General features: G+C 46.2%; 1 protein-coding gene across 3 annotated transcripts in view; it reads left to right on the plus strand.

The window, feature by feature from the left end:
• Positions 1-17,225, plus strand: part of GNAI1 (G protein subunit alpha i1) — a 122,679-nt gene extending 105,454 nt beyond the window's left edge. For all 3 annotated transcript variants that reach the window (XM_078598808.1, XM_078598809.1, XM_078598810.1), the window contains exons 8-10: positions 2,378-2,531; positions 6,553-6,789; positions 9,752-17,225. In XM_078598808.1, coding sequence (XP_078454934.1) covers positions 2,378-2,531; positions 6,553-6,743 — 345 coding nt within the window. In that variant the 3' untranslated portion in view covers positions 6,744-6,789; positions 9,752-17,225. The remainder of the gene's footprint in view (positions 1-2,377; positions 2,532-6,552; positions 6,790-9,751) is intronic.

Below are 17,225 nucleotides of genomic sequence, written 5' to 3' on the forward strand. Positions count from 1 at the left end.
GGTTTGTCTGTGTGTATATGTTGAACATACATACAAAGCCAACCGCGCTCACCGGTTTGTACTATTTATATTCTGGGCTAGACTGAGGCGGGGCGGGGGGGATTCATGAGTTGATTACTTACGTTTAACGCAAATGTTGTGCAAGTGATGCAGCGATGCTACATTTAGGCTAACAGGGCCGTCTGAACGGCACAAACGAAACGGAACGAAAGCGAAACGGTAAAACACCAAATGCTTAAAAACGAGACACGAAACGATCAGGTCCTGAATCTGATCACCGCCCTGAATTGTGACGGGGGGGGGCGGGGGATCGGGACGTGCTTATTATTTACTCTGAAGCCACAACTGCGAACAATCTGCGTTGTGGTGTCTGGTGTTAGTGACTTCTGCCTTGCGAGCGCCACATTGCAAGCGCTGGCGTCACTTGAGACCCTGAAAATCAATGCGATGGAGTCGCTCTGCGGTCCAGTCTTCTATTTTAATTTGGCAGAGCGCACAATCACAGTCTGCGTAATGCTTGCGTTTATCAATAAAAGCTATGGGATCCCTAGCCGCGTGCCTTTTACCCTGCAGTTCACTTTAGCCACGTATTCAATGCAGATGGATTGACTGTAATTGTTTATTATCTCTCAGCAATTGAACAGAGGAGACAAACGGAAACCCTCATCCGAAACACTAAATTCATATCGATATCGACCACCAACCTCGCAATGCTCGCATTGCATCGCAGTTGCATTTGGTTCACGTTGCTTTTGCAGCTGCAAGAGGCGCACTATCGTTCACCGCAATTTAGCACGTAGGTTTCCATAGACGCTCGGAATCAAAGTGTGGTTTTCTGGGCAGATGTCGTAACCGTGTACCCGATACCCGTACCCTACCCGATACCCGGCTACCCGTACCCGGCCGGGTATGGGTACGGGTACCCGTTTGCGACCCTGGTGCGGCCGGGTACGGGTAGGCCGTGAGTCACTGGTGAGTAACCGTTTGTCACTCATTTCCCAACGTCTTGTCTCTTCTCACAATTCAAGTTCCTAGAATCAACCCACCCGCGCCTGCAACATGGCTTCATCCCAGAGGTCGCAATCGGGTACCCGATACCCGTACCCTACCCGTACTCTACCCGATACCCGGCCGGGTACGGGTAGCCGGGTATCGGGTAGGGTACGGGTACGGGTACCCATTTGCGACCCTGGTGCGGCCGGGTATGGGTAAGGAATCAAAACCCGTTTGCGACCTCTGTTTCTGGGGTATTGAGTGTATCTCCTCTCACGCTTTCGCCGCGCACTACTGCGGGCGTCTTCAGGCGTTGACGACGAAGGCCTCAAGGTGGTGAAGCTGCTGCAAGACTGAAGGCTTGAGGGGGTGGTGGGCAGGCGGATGGGGGGGAGGCTGGGAAAAACACGCGGCTTAACGCGGAAAGTCCACGCTCGCATTCACCGCAGCGTCTGTGCATCGATCGCTTCTTGAATCAAATCGAGACCCTGAATCGTGACCGTTCGTAAAAGTCGCAGAGGGACTGCGGGTGAGTTTGCCCGCCCCCCCCGTTGAGCACGGCTCACTGAGGTTCCCACAAGAGCCACCACGAAAGGAAACGTGTTTCACGAATGAGGCTCTGCTAACGGACAGAAGCGGGTGCCTTTGTGGCAGTTGTCACAGTCCGGATTGGCGAGTACACCAGCAGAGCACTGGAGGCATAAGGATTCACCTTCCTGGCGGTCAGACGAATTGTCTCTATTCAGGGTCACGATTCAGTGCAACAACCAAATCTCTTTTGTAACGTTGTGGTGCATTGAATGACAGTGCCTGTTGTGACAGCAGGGGTTTACGTCAACCCATCGCTGAGAAACATGAGTCGAAAAACATACATTCTTACGCACACGTGATTCAATTCGTATGTTGTGAGCTTACGGACCAATATTAATTGCCGCACATATATATGTACGTCATTGCACCTCTTGCAATCTTCGTGCCTGGTAGCTAAATATCTCTGGCTGTTGCCTGATGAAGCTGGTTGTTATGTCATACTCAGATTGTAAATGTTATGGCTTTGCTCTACAAAACACCGGTGTGCTGTACTGGTGACGAATTGGCACGTTCTGTTTACGTGACAAACCTTGCTAATTGGCTGTGTCGGGTGGTGGCGGGTTTAACGACACTTTTAAATAGTTATGCGATCTAACACAAAAAAAACCTGTATTATGGATGATATTGGTCGCGAAAGCCTCCGGTGTCAAACCTGCGCTTGCCTCTGATCACACCGCACACACAGCACATTGTCAGTCCTCCTAGTTGGGTCGCTTTTTTTCCCCGAATGTCCCCGCCAGCCCTTCACTGGATTGCCCGTAAAAAAAATACCGGTTGCTTTTCTCTCCCGCAGAACCGCATGCAGGAGAGCATGAAACTCTTCGACAGCATATGCAACAACAAGTGGTTCACAGAGACGTCCATTATCCTCTTCCTCAACAAGAAGGACATCTTCGAGGAGAAGATTGCCCTCTGCCCCATCACATCGTGCTTCCCCGAGTACACGGGTACGTCGGGAGCTGCCGGCTTGCTCACCTCGCAGGCCTAGCTTCAACATCCGCTGCACGGAGTGGGAAAATCGAGCCGGCTCGGGGACTTGAACAGAAAGGGCCGGACCTCGTGCCTCTGTGCGTGGCTACGCGCATTGCGGACCATTGATTGTTGGGTGGATTTTAACTAAATTAATGGCAATTGCGTGAAAATACAAATGCAGGCCGTGGCGCCGTCAATTCTTTGAAACGCGTGCGGCGATTATACATTTCTACTCTGAGGTTCTTTCGGTAAAGTCACGTAAAAAAACAAAAATGAAAATAACTACATTAAATCACGACGTTTTGGAAGCAACACAAGCCTCCATCATCAGGTGTAACTGCTCCAGTAAAATTACTGTAGCGTGTGAAGAAAGCTATTCAAGACACGTGTTTTTATATAGAGTGCTGGGCAGGGAGGAGCCAATGAGTCAGGGGGGGGGGGGGGAGATCACCATCTCGGTGCTTGTACACTGCAAGTACACTGCAAGTAATCTCGTACGCTTGTACACTCCTCCCTACCCAGCACCCTATATAAAAACACGTGTCTTGAATAGCTTTCTTCACACGCTACAGTAATCTTCTTGGTTCTTTCGGTAAAGTCACGTAGGATGGAAATAATAAAATAATAAAAATAAAGCATAATAAAATAATTCTCACGACGTTTCGGCCACAACGCAAGCAGCGGCTGCTGCTACGTTTCGGCCACAACGCAAGCAGCGGCTGCTTGCGTTGTGGCCGAAACGTCGCGAGAATTATTTTATTGTTTTATTTTTATTATTTTATTATTTCCATTCTACGTGACTTTACCGAAAAAACCAAGAAGTTTAATCCCTGCAGTCACGAAAGCTTTAAATCGAAACGCTACAGTAATTTTACTGGAGCAGTTACACCTGATGACGGAGGCTTGTGTTGCTTCCGAAACGTCGTGATTTAATATAGTTATTTAAATTTTTTATTATTTTATTTTATTATTATTATTTTATTATTATACATTTCTGTCTCCGCGATCTGTCGTTATAACGGTGACTGTTCTTTGAGAGTGTGCGCCACTGACGGTGCTTGTGTTATACAAAGGTTCGTGATTTTCCGCAGACAGAATCACAGCATAAAGTTGTGGAGGCAGTGGTAAGAGCATGATTTACAACGTGCAAACATTAAGAGGCATGTTTAACAAACCATCTCGAGGGCAATTTTACACGTGAGTGGCCGTTACGGTATGGATTTATCTTCCCAACGTATTAGAGGTCACGTATTACGAATTCTTATTTTTTTTACTTCTCCGCCATATTTCATCCATTGCGAAAACATTTCACGACAGAGATTCCGCGGTGACGCACGAGGCCTCGCTTTGCCCGTCTCGTCTCGTTTGAGAGACGGCGGCGGCGGCGTTCAGAACCGTGAGCAGCTCATAGCAGCCGCCGTATTCAAGTTCGAACGCATCGGCAAATCTGTTAACGAAAAAATCTATTCAATTCTGTGCCAAGCCAAGCGTCGGCCGCATTCAACAAAGACAGCATTGTGCCTGGGCTCATGTTGTGCAGCGGAGTTTGAAGGCGAGGGGGGATTTATTATCTATGGGACCTTTTTGCCAGTTTCAAAACGATGAGAGAATTTTTTTTAGGCTTTTCACCCTTTCTAGCAATAAAAACAGGTGTTAAGATGTTCATACGTTGGACATTTTTTTTGTTTTACCAGGTAAGGCCCACTGAGCTGTGTAGCTCTTTTGCAGAAGCGATCTGGCCACAAATGATAGCTCAACTAAGTGGCTTATCACGTGGAAATGTATAGCAGCATCCAAATACTCTTAACACATGTTTTTAAATGCGAAGATAAAATCCACATGACCACGGGGAAAGTATGCAAACTCCAAATATACAGGGGTCCAGGGTTGGGATCTAACCCACGACCTCCTGTATACCAGGCGAGCTAGTTAACATTTCGCCTATTGCAAGTGATCAAGTCTGCATTAACCACACATACTTGTGGCAAAACTGGCCAACAAACATGCCGTGATAATATATGCATTTGTCGAGGGGATTTCACGACTTGCAAAGCCCCCGGGCTGTTAACGTTTGATTGCTGCTCGCAGGCGTGAACAATGATGCGGCGCCGCCGTTAAAAAAGCTAACAAAATTGGTTTAGCGCTTATGGTTTGATTGCGTTCAGATGGATGTGGTGGTTTTTTTTCCACATTACAGTCAAACGATGTTGGTGTTAGCGTCTTGGATGCCGTTACTTGTCGTGCGTAAAGTTGACCTCGGTGAGATTGCGTGGTTTAATTTGAAAAATAACAAGATAAATCATTAGCGAACTCTTCAGTTGTTAGCTGAGATAAGGGTGCCGCCCTGCAATTTCCTGTTTAGCGAGACTGCTTGCGGTAGAGCCTCCACTAAATTGGAGCTTTTCTCTTCTTGGTTCTTTCGGTAAAGTCACGTAGAAGGGAAGTAATAAAATAATAAAAATAAAACATAATAAAATAATTCTCACGACGTTTCGGCCACAACGCAAGCAGCCGTCCTCAGGTGAAAACCAGGTCTTTCGGGGAGACAGCGTCATTCAGACGCTGTCTCCCCGACAGACCTGATTAAAAGCTTTCGTGACTGCGTCATTCAGACGCTGTCTCCCCGACAGACCTGGTTTTCACCTGAGGACGGCTGCTTGCGTTGTGGCCGAAACGTCGTGAGAATTATTTTATTATATTTTATTTTTATTATTTTATTACTTCCCTTCTACGTGACTTTACCGAAAGAACCAAGAAGATGTATCCCTGCAGTCACGAAAGCTTTAAATCGAAAAATAAATTGGTGCTCTCGAGAGCCCCCTCCATAGGGTATTTGGCCTACTCTTCCATGCTGGCCAAATGTCTTGGAAGAGGTGGGATTACCCGCCACATGCGACCAGCCTGCCGATCGACTAACTGTGGCGTAGCAATGTTTGCTGCTGGGAGGATGAAGGTGTGGGGATTTCAGGAACTTGCCTGCTGTTTCAACTGCCACTCCGGGAGATGGGACCAGTGACTTCACGCTTGTTATGATTTATGGTGCCGCGATTATATGTCTTAGAATTAGCCATGTGACGAATTCACGAATTTTACATTTGTTGATTAGAATGAACACGATACCTGCGTTGAAATGAGCAACCTAAAAATTGATTGCGTACCACGTAGGCAAACGTTACCTTGAGACTAATCGAACAAATCAAGATGGTAAATACGAAAGGAGCAGTACAAACAAGATGACAACGAACAGGTTCTTGAATAGAATCGTAACCCCCCGAGTTGTGACATTCAAATCACAGGGGGCGCTGAATCGATTGCATGCCAAGTAATAGCATTTACAGTTATCATAATTATTCTTGATAATTTTTGAATTATAGTCAAAACAAATTACCACAACATATATATTATTCATGAATACATTGAGCAACTGTCCTAGTTATGCATAGCTCCAGTTGTGACACCCTGACAGAAATCTTTTTGCTGCAAGCGATTTGTTCGCGACATTGGTTTTGCTCGTATTTATTGCGAACCCAACTTTTTTGCAGCCCTTCTTTAACAAAAAATTCTACAATCATTTCCAAGAGTTTATTTCCAGTGGGTCGTGGTGATGGCTACGTGGTCAGGAGCTATGAGATGCCAAAACCTCTTTCTCAATTCCCGTGTGTGCCTTTGTCTCCAATCCGAATGAAAACGCGTCACCTTGGCAGTGTGAACTATCTTAGCGAAAGCGTGTCTCCTTGTCCGATTCCCATCCTCTATTTATTTACGTTAGCGACCTGCTTTACCTTTTCTCTAATTTCACTCGTATCGTTGTTTCCATTGTTTGTTGATGTATCTTGCTGATCTGTGAAAAAGAGCTTCATAGCTCATCGGATTATTCCAGGGTGAACAAAAATTCTGATTTTAAAAAACGTATTTCATCCAGCGGTAGATAGATGGGGGCAGCAGACGATTGCCTTGACGCCGCCTACCATCCTCTGGCTGCTGTGATCCCCTCAGGCCCCAGCACGTACGAGGCGGCCTCGTCCTACATCCAGAACCGCTTCGAGGACCTCAACAAGCGCAAGGACACCAAGGAGATCTACTCACACTTCACCTGCGCCACCGACACCAAGAACGTGCAGTTCGTCTTCGACGCCGTCACCGACGTCATCATCAAGAACAACCTCAAGGACTGCGGCCTCTTCTAGAGCCGCGAGCGCCCGCCTCCCCACACACCACCCCCCCCGAATCCCGGTGGGTACCACTGTCACTGTGTGTGTGTGTGTGTTTGCGCGTGCTGACCGCGTGTGTGTGTGTGCTGACGCTGTGTATGTGTGTGCGTGCTGACCGCGTGTGTGTGCTGACTTTGTGTATGTGCTGTCTGTGTACGTGTTGACCGTGTGTGTGCGCTGACCGTCCATGTATGTGCTTGCACTGTGCGTGTGTGTGTGTTTACTGTATGGCTGTGTGTTGTGTTGACCCTGTATAAGTGTGCTAACCAGGGCCCACAACTTGTTGTGGGTGTCACTTAGCCATATCTCAACATGTTGGTGGGATCCGAACACCCATGACCCCCCACAGGGGCTGTGACCCTGTCGCTGTTCAGCTGCAGCGGAGATTGTCCATCCAGAGTTCAAATGTTGGCAGGAATGCGTTCCGACTCCGGCCACCCGCGTTGAATAAAAGCGGCGAATATTTGAACCGGTCCTAGGGTCTCCCCTAGGTCGACTCGGCCTTCAGTGAGTACCTGGTGTGGTGTGTGAGAAAACATCAGCGCTCGGGAGACCAGGCGGCCAGGCGTGGTGCTGGCCACCCACCCCCTCCGTGTGTCATACCGGCCTCAATAGGTGCTCGCGAACAGCACTTGCCCCAATAGTCTGCTGAAGGCAATATGGGGGACCTTTGTTTTTGTGATCGTGTGTTTTAGGCACTTGACGATTTATTAATTCGTTGTGTAAAACTGATTCCTATGCTCATGCATTCATTCAATTTCCATTGGAAGAATCGATCATTAATTATACGTGCAAAGTGTATGGTAATGTCACATTTAGGCTATTAGAATATACGAGACGGACAAATATGAGACAAATGAGACAATAAATTCTATAAATAAACCTCGATTTGGATTACGACCATGAATCATGACAGTTCATCAGTCAGTTCATGTGTGAGATTTTGTGTGGGTGCGTGTATATGTGCACGTGTGTGTACGCGAGTAAGTACGCACCTGGGGAGAGGTAGTTAAGTGGTTAGCATGCTGCGCTAAGAAACCGGTGACCCGAGTTCAATTCCTCGTGGCCAACACCAGTGACGAATATCTGAACCGGTCTTGGACCTCCCCTAGGTCGACTCAGCCTCAAATGAGTACCTGGTGCAGCGTGTACACATCGCCACTCAGGGAAAGAAAGACGTCCGGTCGTTGCGTTGGCCGCACACCCCCTGGTGCCGGCCTTAATAGGTGCTCGCGAACAGCACTTGCCCCAAAAGTTTGTTAAGGCTATACAAGATATTTTGTCTTTGTACGCACTTGTGTACATGCTCGTGCATGTGTTAGTGCGAGTGTGCATGTGTTTCGTGAATGGTTAGTGGCGCAGTGAGAGGGGCGCTGCGGTAGTGAGATGTTAACTACCTCGCGTGGTATACAGAAGGTTGTGGGTTCGATCCCGACCCTGACATATGTACATCTGGAGTTTGCATGTTTTCTCTCCCCGTGGTCGTGTGGATTTTACTCCGGATCCTCCAGTTTTTCCCTCCACATTTACAATCAATATGCGTTATAAAGTATTTGGCTGCTTTGAATGTACACATGATAAGCCACTTCATTGAGTTATCATTTGTGGCCAGGTCGCTTCTGAAAAAGAGCTATGCAACTCAGTGAGCCTTACCTGGTAAAATACATATATATATTTTTTTATAGTTTTATAGAATCCCAGGTTTGTCGGGAGAGTAAGGAAATAAGCCCCAGGTAAAGTGTGGATTTTGTTGTTAACGGCGTAATACCCCTCCCAACTTCGGCCTACCTATTTGGGGATAAGTCCCGTACTTGGCACTATGGCAACACTTGCGCCTACTACCAAAAATAGTCTCCAATGTTAGCACAACACTAATATTTGTATTCTCCAAACAGGGGCAAGCTTATCTCTCTACGCGTCCAACCGCTTTAACTGGTCGCTACAGCATGACCAGCAATGTAAAATGTATCTATCTAGATTTGAAGCTTTCGTGACTGCAGGAATCCATACTCTTTGGTTCTTTCGGTAAAGTCAAAGGGATTCAAATGTATCTCTCGTAACGTCGTGCCGAGAGTGTTCAACATCGGCGGTTACTCTTGAGGTGACGTTTTATAAACAGCAAAGAGCTGGTTGATTTCGTGAGCAGAGTGGGGGCGAGCGGCACGGGCTACACTGTTTCGTCAATTTTACGATGACTCCAAAAAAACTGGGTTAACACGTTGCTCTCTCTTGCTTTGCAGTTCAAATTCAAAAGTAAGCGCGCGCTGCCAAAGGCCCCAGATGCAGTGGCCGATTATTGTCCAATAAGCTGCTTGGCAGACGCATAAAACGTGGTCATCAACAACAGAAATTGGAACAAATACCGACAATTGCACAACAAAGCGTAGAGAGGTGCATGTTTGTAATTGCTTTGAGACACGGAGAGAGGGAGATTTTGACTTTTAAACAACTTTTATTGCCGCCAGCAGCAAAAGCACTGGAGGCGATTCCGATATGAAATACACAAAGTCACCAGCAAACAAATGAAAATAAACGCTACAAATCCACGCGCTGTGGTGCTAAAAGCACCGCTCACAACACGAAAGAAAAGTCACGTGGTTGTGGTGGTAGTCATCGCGGAGAGAGAGAGAGGAACCACACGTGGGTCAGAGATCAGACGCTCGTTCAGCGACATCTTTAAAAGTCGACGCTGCCGCTCGGGGTGTTGATGGCCGAGGACAATGACGGAGTGGTCACCAATCAACGGGAATGCATCCACGGGGTCGTCCACCTCGGGGAGATGGATGAATGAAATGAACTCGCGGATTATTACTTCGTAGAGTCAGGAGAAGAGATGTCGACAGCTTTGGGTGGGGGGAGGTTGTGTGGCTGGGGGGGGGGGGGTGAGGCCTTCATCCAGCAGTGGATTAACCATGCTTGATGACGATGAAGCTGCTTGTGGCGGTTTGCCGGTAACGCCGTGTCTGCGTTTTCCTGTCCGCCAGGTTTGCTCGGCGCGTCCGCCCTGCGACCAAGCGGCCGCACGAGCCAAACAAGTCAAGTGACCTTCTACCACTCTCTACGTGTTTCACAAAACGACCGGTGACCTTGAGCAGCCCTGACCGCAAAACTTCAGGCGCTAAAATCCTGCAACACTATCTACTTCTGATGACCGGTGCCCCCCCCCTCCTACTCTCACACGGCATATTTATAGCATTCGGCCTGTAGATGAAAGTGTCTGTAAAATAGCGTGATGTGACTGAAGCTGGTTCTTGACCAAATGCCTGGATCTCTGCGCGAGTGTTTTATTTTCTCTCTCTCTCTCCACTCTCTCTCTCTCTCTCTCGAAGTTTACCGTACTTCTGTGTACTGTCCTTCAACGAAAGTATATTATTTTTTACTGTGGGGAAAGCAGACAGGCTTGAAAATGAAACCTAAATAACATTCGAGTTAAATTACAAAGTAAAAGCTGCTTACCTAAAATGCGTTTTAGAGTTTAATGTGCGTGGCGTGTAGCTGCCTCTGTAGTTCTAGTCTTACCGATATTTAGCCTGCTATGAATCTTCACCTGTAGCATTAGTTTGTTGTCAGTATTGTTATTTAATGAAAGTCCCTCGGTTAACGTTTTGCTTTGATGGATTTCCACTCTCGTGGAGATGCTTGCAGCCGTGCATGCTAACACCAGTTGTAAGTCACAGTAACAAAAGCATTCCGGTTTTTTTGCTAGTGATGGTGACGTGTTCCAATTCTAAAGATAAAAGAAAATCAAAATCAAATCTCGCCCGATGTTTTAATGTTTTTGTTAAATTTGGATAAAGCAGGCTTTTACATTTTTGGTACATTTAAAGTGCGGTGTAGATAGTTTGATGATAGGCCTTTGCGAGCAGCCTAGAGTTAGACAATCCTACACGAGATACTTTTGGTTTGGTGTTTTTGTGAAGTTGACATTGTAAATACATCTTGCGGGTTTAGAAAGTCCATTCATGACACGTACAGAGCGTGTTCCTTCATTCATCCCAAAAGGCTGTGGTCGCCTGCAACCACCGCTCGTTCCACTGAATATAAAAGGGGTTTAGCCCAACTTTTGACAGAAAACCAGTGTGCTAATTCAACTCAAATCATGAGTACATTTGATATCCGTACCATTCTTACAGTGCAGGGCTATCACGAGGGTGCAATGTTTCAGTTGGAAGCAGCCTGCTGTAGCTGCGCAGTCGGGGGCGATGTCGCGATGCCGTTTTACCAAACGAAGGAATTTGCGAGCCGTCGTCAAAACTTGGACTTTCACGACAGCGGCGGCGGCGGTGGTGGTGGCCGCAGTTGTTTTTGAACCGCCTCACGGGATCTCTAACGCCGTTCTGTGAAGGGCACAGCGCGTGGCAATCGTGGTATTTACCAGGGGGGCGGCTGCTGGTCACGAACCGTGAACCTTCGCGACAAGCGGCAAACACCCACTCCTGCTTGGCCATGCCGATGTCGACAAATACATCCCTAATCGCTTGAACATTCTGAGCATGATTTCGATTTAAAGCTTTCGTGACTGCAGGGATTCATCTTCTTGGTTCTTTCGGTAAAGTCACGTAGAAGGGGAAGTAATAAAATAATAAAAATAAAACATAACAAAATAATTCTCACGACGTTTCGGCCACAACGCAAGCAGCCGTCTTCAGGTGGAGAACAGGTCTGTCGAGAAGGCTCCACCTGAAGACGGCTGCTTGCGTTGTGGCCGAAACGTCGTGAGAATTATTTTATGTTTAATTTTTATTATTTTATTTCTTCCCTTCTACGTGACTTTACCGAAAGAACCAAGAAGATTTTGAGCATGGTTTTATTTTTTTGCGGCATTACTCATCGCTCGCCGATCAGTTTCATAATCGCTTCACGCGGACGTAAAAGCTCACGGCAAAAAAAGTTACGCCAGTCAGGGCGACCCCCACGTGTGTTGTTGGTGTTGTTGCTATACACCGATTTAAGGTCGCGTGAATGCAGCACAGAGATACTGTAACTATGGTAACCGCGGCCTTGTTGACTACGGTGAAATTCCCGGCGCAAAGCACGGTGGTGACGCAGCCCCGGGTGCGGGCACGCTCACCGCTCATAGCAGAGGTTCGCGGTTCGAATCTGGCTGACCACCCTGGTTAATACTGCGGCGCGGTGTATTAACCGTGATTAATACTGCGGCGTGGTGTGTGTATCGTGATTCCATACACGCCCGCTGTAGATCCCGTGACGTCATTCGCGAATTTTACTCGATTGGAATAAAGGTCGCAGCCGTTGCACCCCCCCCCCTCCCCCCCTGCTTCGAAAACTTTGGCAGGGCCCCTCCTGCAAAGCAGTCATGAGACTCAGCGAGGCTTTCCTTGCGTAAACAAACAAGCGTTAAAGGCCATTTCGGTGATCCCCGTTGGCTGAAACCCACCCGGGCTGCCTGGGCCTCAGGGGCTGTCTGATGTGACCCCCCTCCCCCCCCCCGCATTTCTTCCCCCTCTGCACCCCCACACACCCCACCCCCCAGGTTTCAATGTTTTTGCTCCACCGTAGTTTTCCATTATTGTCTCGAAGGCAAGACGGTTAAAGTGCAGTTCATGAGGCTCGTTTCGATCATCTTGAAATCACAACTTGGCAAATTGGGGTAGTGGATAAAGATGAGAAGCTGCAAAGAAATTGGACTTCTGATTCGATGCATTGTCGTATGTGGCTTTGTTGTGGCTGAAGGAAGAATTAAGGATGTGAAAACGGATGACGTGAATTTGCTTACAAATGGGATTATATAAAACCTTTGGTGGAATGTACAGCTGTTTGGACTCATTCAGAGTCCCACACTTTGACAGCAACCAAAAGCCATTCAATATTTTGAAAGTGGTCACTTCACTGAAGCAGAAGCAGCATGGCAGATACGGTACAACGTTGGGATTATCCATCTTCGCTGAGGACTGAGATATTAATTCTAGATTTGAAGCTTTCGTGACTGCAAGGATTCATATTTTTAGGGGTTTTTTTCGGTAAAGTCACGTAGGTAAAAAATTATAATTAATAAAATAAAAATGAAATAAAAATTACGACGTTTCGGAGGCAACACAAGCTTCCGTCTTCAGGTTGAACCGTCACAGCACGATAGCTGTATCAAGTAATTTTAATTTTGACTGAGATATTGGTGGAAACGCGATAAGGTCAGGTTTGTGACCATCTGTAGAAAATGACAGTTGCGCCACCATACCAGAACGGGTTACTGGACAGGATTAAAGCGCACGCTACGCTCACCGTTGGGAAACGCTCGACCGTGCTTTGTAAACAAGCGAATGCACACGAGATTAAGAGCAACATGACTTTGTGCGAAAAGGTCGGATTTTGTGAACATTGGCAGAATATGACCACTACACCACCGTGCACAAACGGAGCGCTGGGTTTGCGCGGTTCATTGGCCGGGGGTGGATATGCGACATCGTACTGTGTTGGAAAAATATTTCAGCCGTGCAGCATTTGTGATTTTTTTTGTCTGCTTTTTTGTTGTTGTTGCTGACGTCAATTAAGGCACGGATATTGGAGACGTTGCCACCATAAAATTGTGCAATGTTCGTGTTGTAACAGCAGAAAGTCAGTGAGCGAGTGTGAGTTCAGCAGTGTTCACCGCTGACTGCCTCCGGTCACATTTCCTGCTACCCTCGAAATATTACGAGTGCAGTCTAAACACATGTGAGGTCACTTCTGTGCCGCAAAGCCAGCAACGCTCTTCGGTCAACATGTCACACACACATCTCTCGAGGCAACAAGTCAATAGGTTATAGCGGGCAAGGCGTCCTTATTAAATGAGTTTTCATTCGGGCCCTTCCTAATCCTTGATGTTGTGTTCTGCATGTGTCCGCACGTGTGTACGTCCGCATGTGCATGCACGAACGTTTCCGTAATGGTTTATTGTTGGCAATCGCATTGATGTCCTTTGCAATTTGGTGCCGGCGTCAATGTAGTGGTCACGTGGGGCGAGGTGTGCAAGCGCGTAGAGTGCGCTGGCGTTGTTCATCTGTCGCCCGTCTCTTTGCAGAGAGAGAGAGAGCGAGAGATGGTTTCGTATATTTGGACGCCAAGCGGTGGTGACACGTTTGGGAATATTCCAACAAAAAAACAGTGGTTGCACTGCAGATATCTTTCGTCAACGCGTAACATGCGAATGTTATCCGTTACTTTAAAAGTCACCGCAATCGTAGCATACTTGAGTTATTGTTATTTTATATGCAATGTATCTTTATTTGTAGTAGCAACAACAACAACAACAACAAAAACTAACAGAGCGCGGTGGTGGGTGCCTGCGTAAAAGAGTTGATGTTCGCTTTAAATATTCATTTGTGTGGAAGCAATGTTCTATGTAAGGTAAACATTTAATATAGTTAAGTACGTGAAGCTGGACTAACATGAATCGATAGAAGCTTTTAAGGGCTTTGCAGCACCTCTCAAAATAGCAGACACCATTCAAGTTATTTTACATGTATACATATACATACAGTGTAGAGCTACTGCATTCGATACTTTTTGTTTTGATGACATGTGGGGGCAGTGTGGTATCTTTGCCTCATGGTGAAAGCTAAGCATTTCAAAGGTTGTTCAGCTGAAAGCCATTCATTGTGTACTTATGTACACAAAGTTAGGAGGCCTTGCTTCTGTACTTCACTGTTGATTGATTTTTCCCCCCCTACATATAACCTTCCAGCTTAGCAATACACGCCCTCAACAAAGAAGTTCTGTGCAGGCCACCTGCCTTATCAATGCCATAAATACTACATAGTTTCCTTCCCGTGTGTGTAAATATAACAATGCAAATAATAACTAATAATTATTGTTATTATACATTCATGATTATATAATGGATGTAAATGACATTCGAGAATTTTAAAAAAGAAAGTTTTTTTTTTATTCGTGCCGGGTCCTATGTGAAAGGTAAAGGAGCAGCCCTGCAATGTCTTGCTCACGCCACTGCCCGATTGAAGGGACTCCACTATAGGGACTTCTATAGAGCCCCTCCGGAGGGTTATTTCTGGCTAATAGTTAATTCTGGCAGGACAACTTGGAAAATAGGGTAGGAATTTAAGAAACTTGTCCGTTGTTTCATATGCCGAGCCAGTGAGATCGAACCGGTGATTTCTGGATTGCAATCCAGTGTGCTGACCGTTACACCACTGCAGCATTGGGATTAGAGTTGGGTCCTACGCAGTGAATTTAAAATGCCGTGGGGTGAGGGCAGATTGGGCCAGGGAATAGACTTTGATGGCGTAGTCTGGACCATCCCGTTCTAAATGTGGGACCTGATCTCAGTAGTTCTCTGGAGCTCACGTTGTTGCTTTAAATAGGGATTTAAACGAAGGCACGTTAAACCTGTCGTGACAGTTTCCTGCTGAAATTGACGCCCATTAGTTGATACAATGCTAAGTGCAGTTATTTTTAATTGAAACGATGCCGTGCATGTTAAGAGGCATATCTATCAACAGGAGATTTTTCCATTGTTATTATAAACCACGGTTGGGTATCAAACACGGGACCATGGTTTATTTAATAAGAAAGTATTTTAGATGTGACCCATCACCGCCAGAATGACCAAGCTTGATGCACCCAAAACTTGGTTCAGGTTTCTCAGATTTATTTACGCAATTATATAGCTTTTTTTTGCTCTTGAAATAAATCGTTAAGTTATAAATTCTTGCATGTTCACCGTCTAGGGCAAGCCACTTCAGGTTTCTTTAATGGGTACCCAGGAAGTTGTTGGCAGTAACAGATTTGCTGTAGTTGTATAAATGTTAGAGGTGTAATGATTAATTAATTCATGGATTGATGTTGATTCTTTGGCTCGTGATACACGCATTCGATCACGCTTGTAATGTTTTCAAATGTGTATACGCTGCATGGCACTCAGGTAGCCAGAAGCGCCCACATGTTCACCACATTGTAAAACAAATAACTGATTCTTTTTTCGAATCTTTGTCCTTTTTTTGAGATAGGTATCCTGGGAAATATTTTAGCTACGGTCCTAGTTGCGTCCGTTGTGTAATAATTCACTACTCATGACGGTCGATCCACATCACAGTCCCTCCCTCGACCGCTTATCGTGAGATTCTTCTTCCGATTAAATATCCCCCGGTTTTTTTTATTAAGTGTGTGTGTGCCTCTGAGGGTGCAAACCGTGATCAAATTACGAACCTGAATCGGAAGTGAATCATTACACCTCTGGTAAAATGTGCAAACTCAGTTAAATCTCGCTTACACAACGCAAATGTGGAATGAGTCATCGTAAATGTAATCTCGTAGAACGATAGACAATCACGCGTGCATTAATACAAAAAAAAACGTACTTCCGTTCGGAGGGGAACATTTAACGTACAGAAACAGTAACCGGTATATTTACCATGGTCATTTTACGGGATTGTATGCCAATTAGGTATGGAAACAATTTCACTTTTGTACAGCGAATGGAACATTGGTGTATGTGTGTCCTGGGGAGCGGTGGTGCAGCGGTTAGCGCTACGCTGCGCTACGAACCCAGCCACCCAAGTTCGAGTCTCGCTCATGGCCAACACCGGTGACGATTGTCTGAATCGGTCCTGGGCCTCCCCTAGGTCGACTCAGCCTCAAATGAGTACCCGGTGCAGTGTGTAGTAAACATCGCCACTGGGGAGACAAAAGCGACCGTGCGTGGTGCTGGCCACCCTCCCCCTCGTGTCCCGTGCCGGCCTTCATAGGTGCTGCTCGCTAACAGCACTTGCCCCAACAGTCTGTTCAGGCTGTATGGGGGATCTTTTGTCTTGTAAGTCTCGCGGGTTACTCTGGGTGTTCACACGCGCACACGGACCAACGACCGTAGGCGACAGATCTGTCTTCTCTGTTGCTCGAGTGAGAGCAGCGTGTTATCATCCCCTGTGTGAAGTCACCTGTTGTCATCTAAGATGAAATACCAAATGTTGCATGATTTCTTTTCGGGGGGGGTGGGAATGCATTTCTTTCAGCATTGTCAAGGAAATGTCCCAAAAAGGTCGTAGTTTGTTGTTGTTGTTGCGCCTTTGTTGTAGACACATTGTTATTGTCATTAACATCGGGTCCTTGGCTCGGCCTCTGTGATGTGCAAGTTTAATTTTGTTACTTTTTCTACGATTAAATTTGCCGCTACAATAGGGGAACAACCGTTGTCCTTGTTTTGCTTTGTTAACCCTCTGCACGGAATATTTTATGATGCATTTAATGTGAGGTAAATGGTATGTTTCTGGTATAATTGTATGTAAGTAGGTTTTAATTTGTAATATTCCAATGTTGTTTTTTTTTCTCCCTAAAATGGTAGTGAAATGATCGTTGCAAAAAAAAATTTGTTTAAAATATGGCAACACAAAATTCACCGTCCGCATATATTCCAACATTTTTAGCTGTTTGAGAGCATTTTATGATTTATTTGATACACGAAGCTTTGCAAGTCTGTAATAAAACTTCAGTTGGTTTCTTATCAGA

The sequence above is a fragment of the Lampetra planeri genome, chromosome 11 (genome assembly GCF_965212315.1).
Source record: "Lampetra planeri chromosome 11, kcLamPlan1.2.h2, whole genome shotgun sequence".
Lineage (NCBI taxonomy): Eukaryota > Metazoa > Chordata > Hyperoartia > Petromyzontiformes > Petromyzontidae > Lampetra > Lampetra planeri.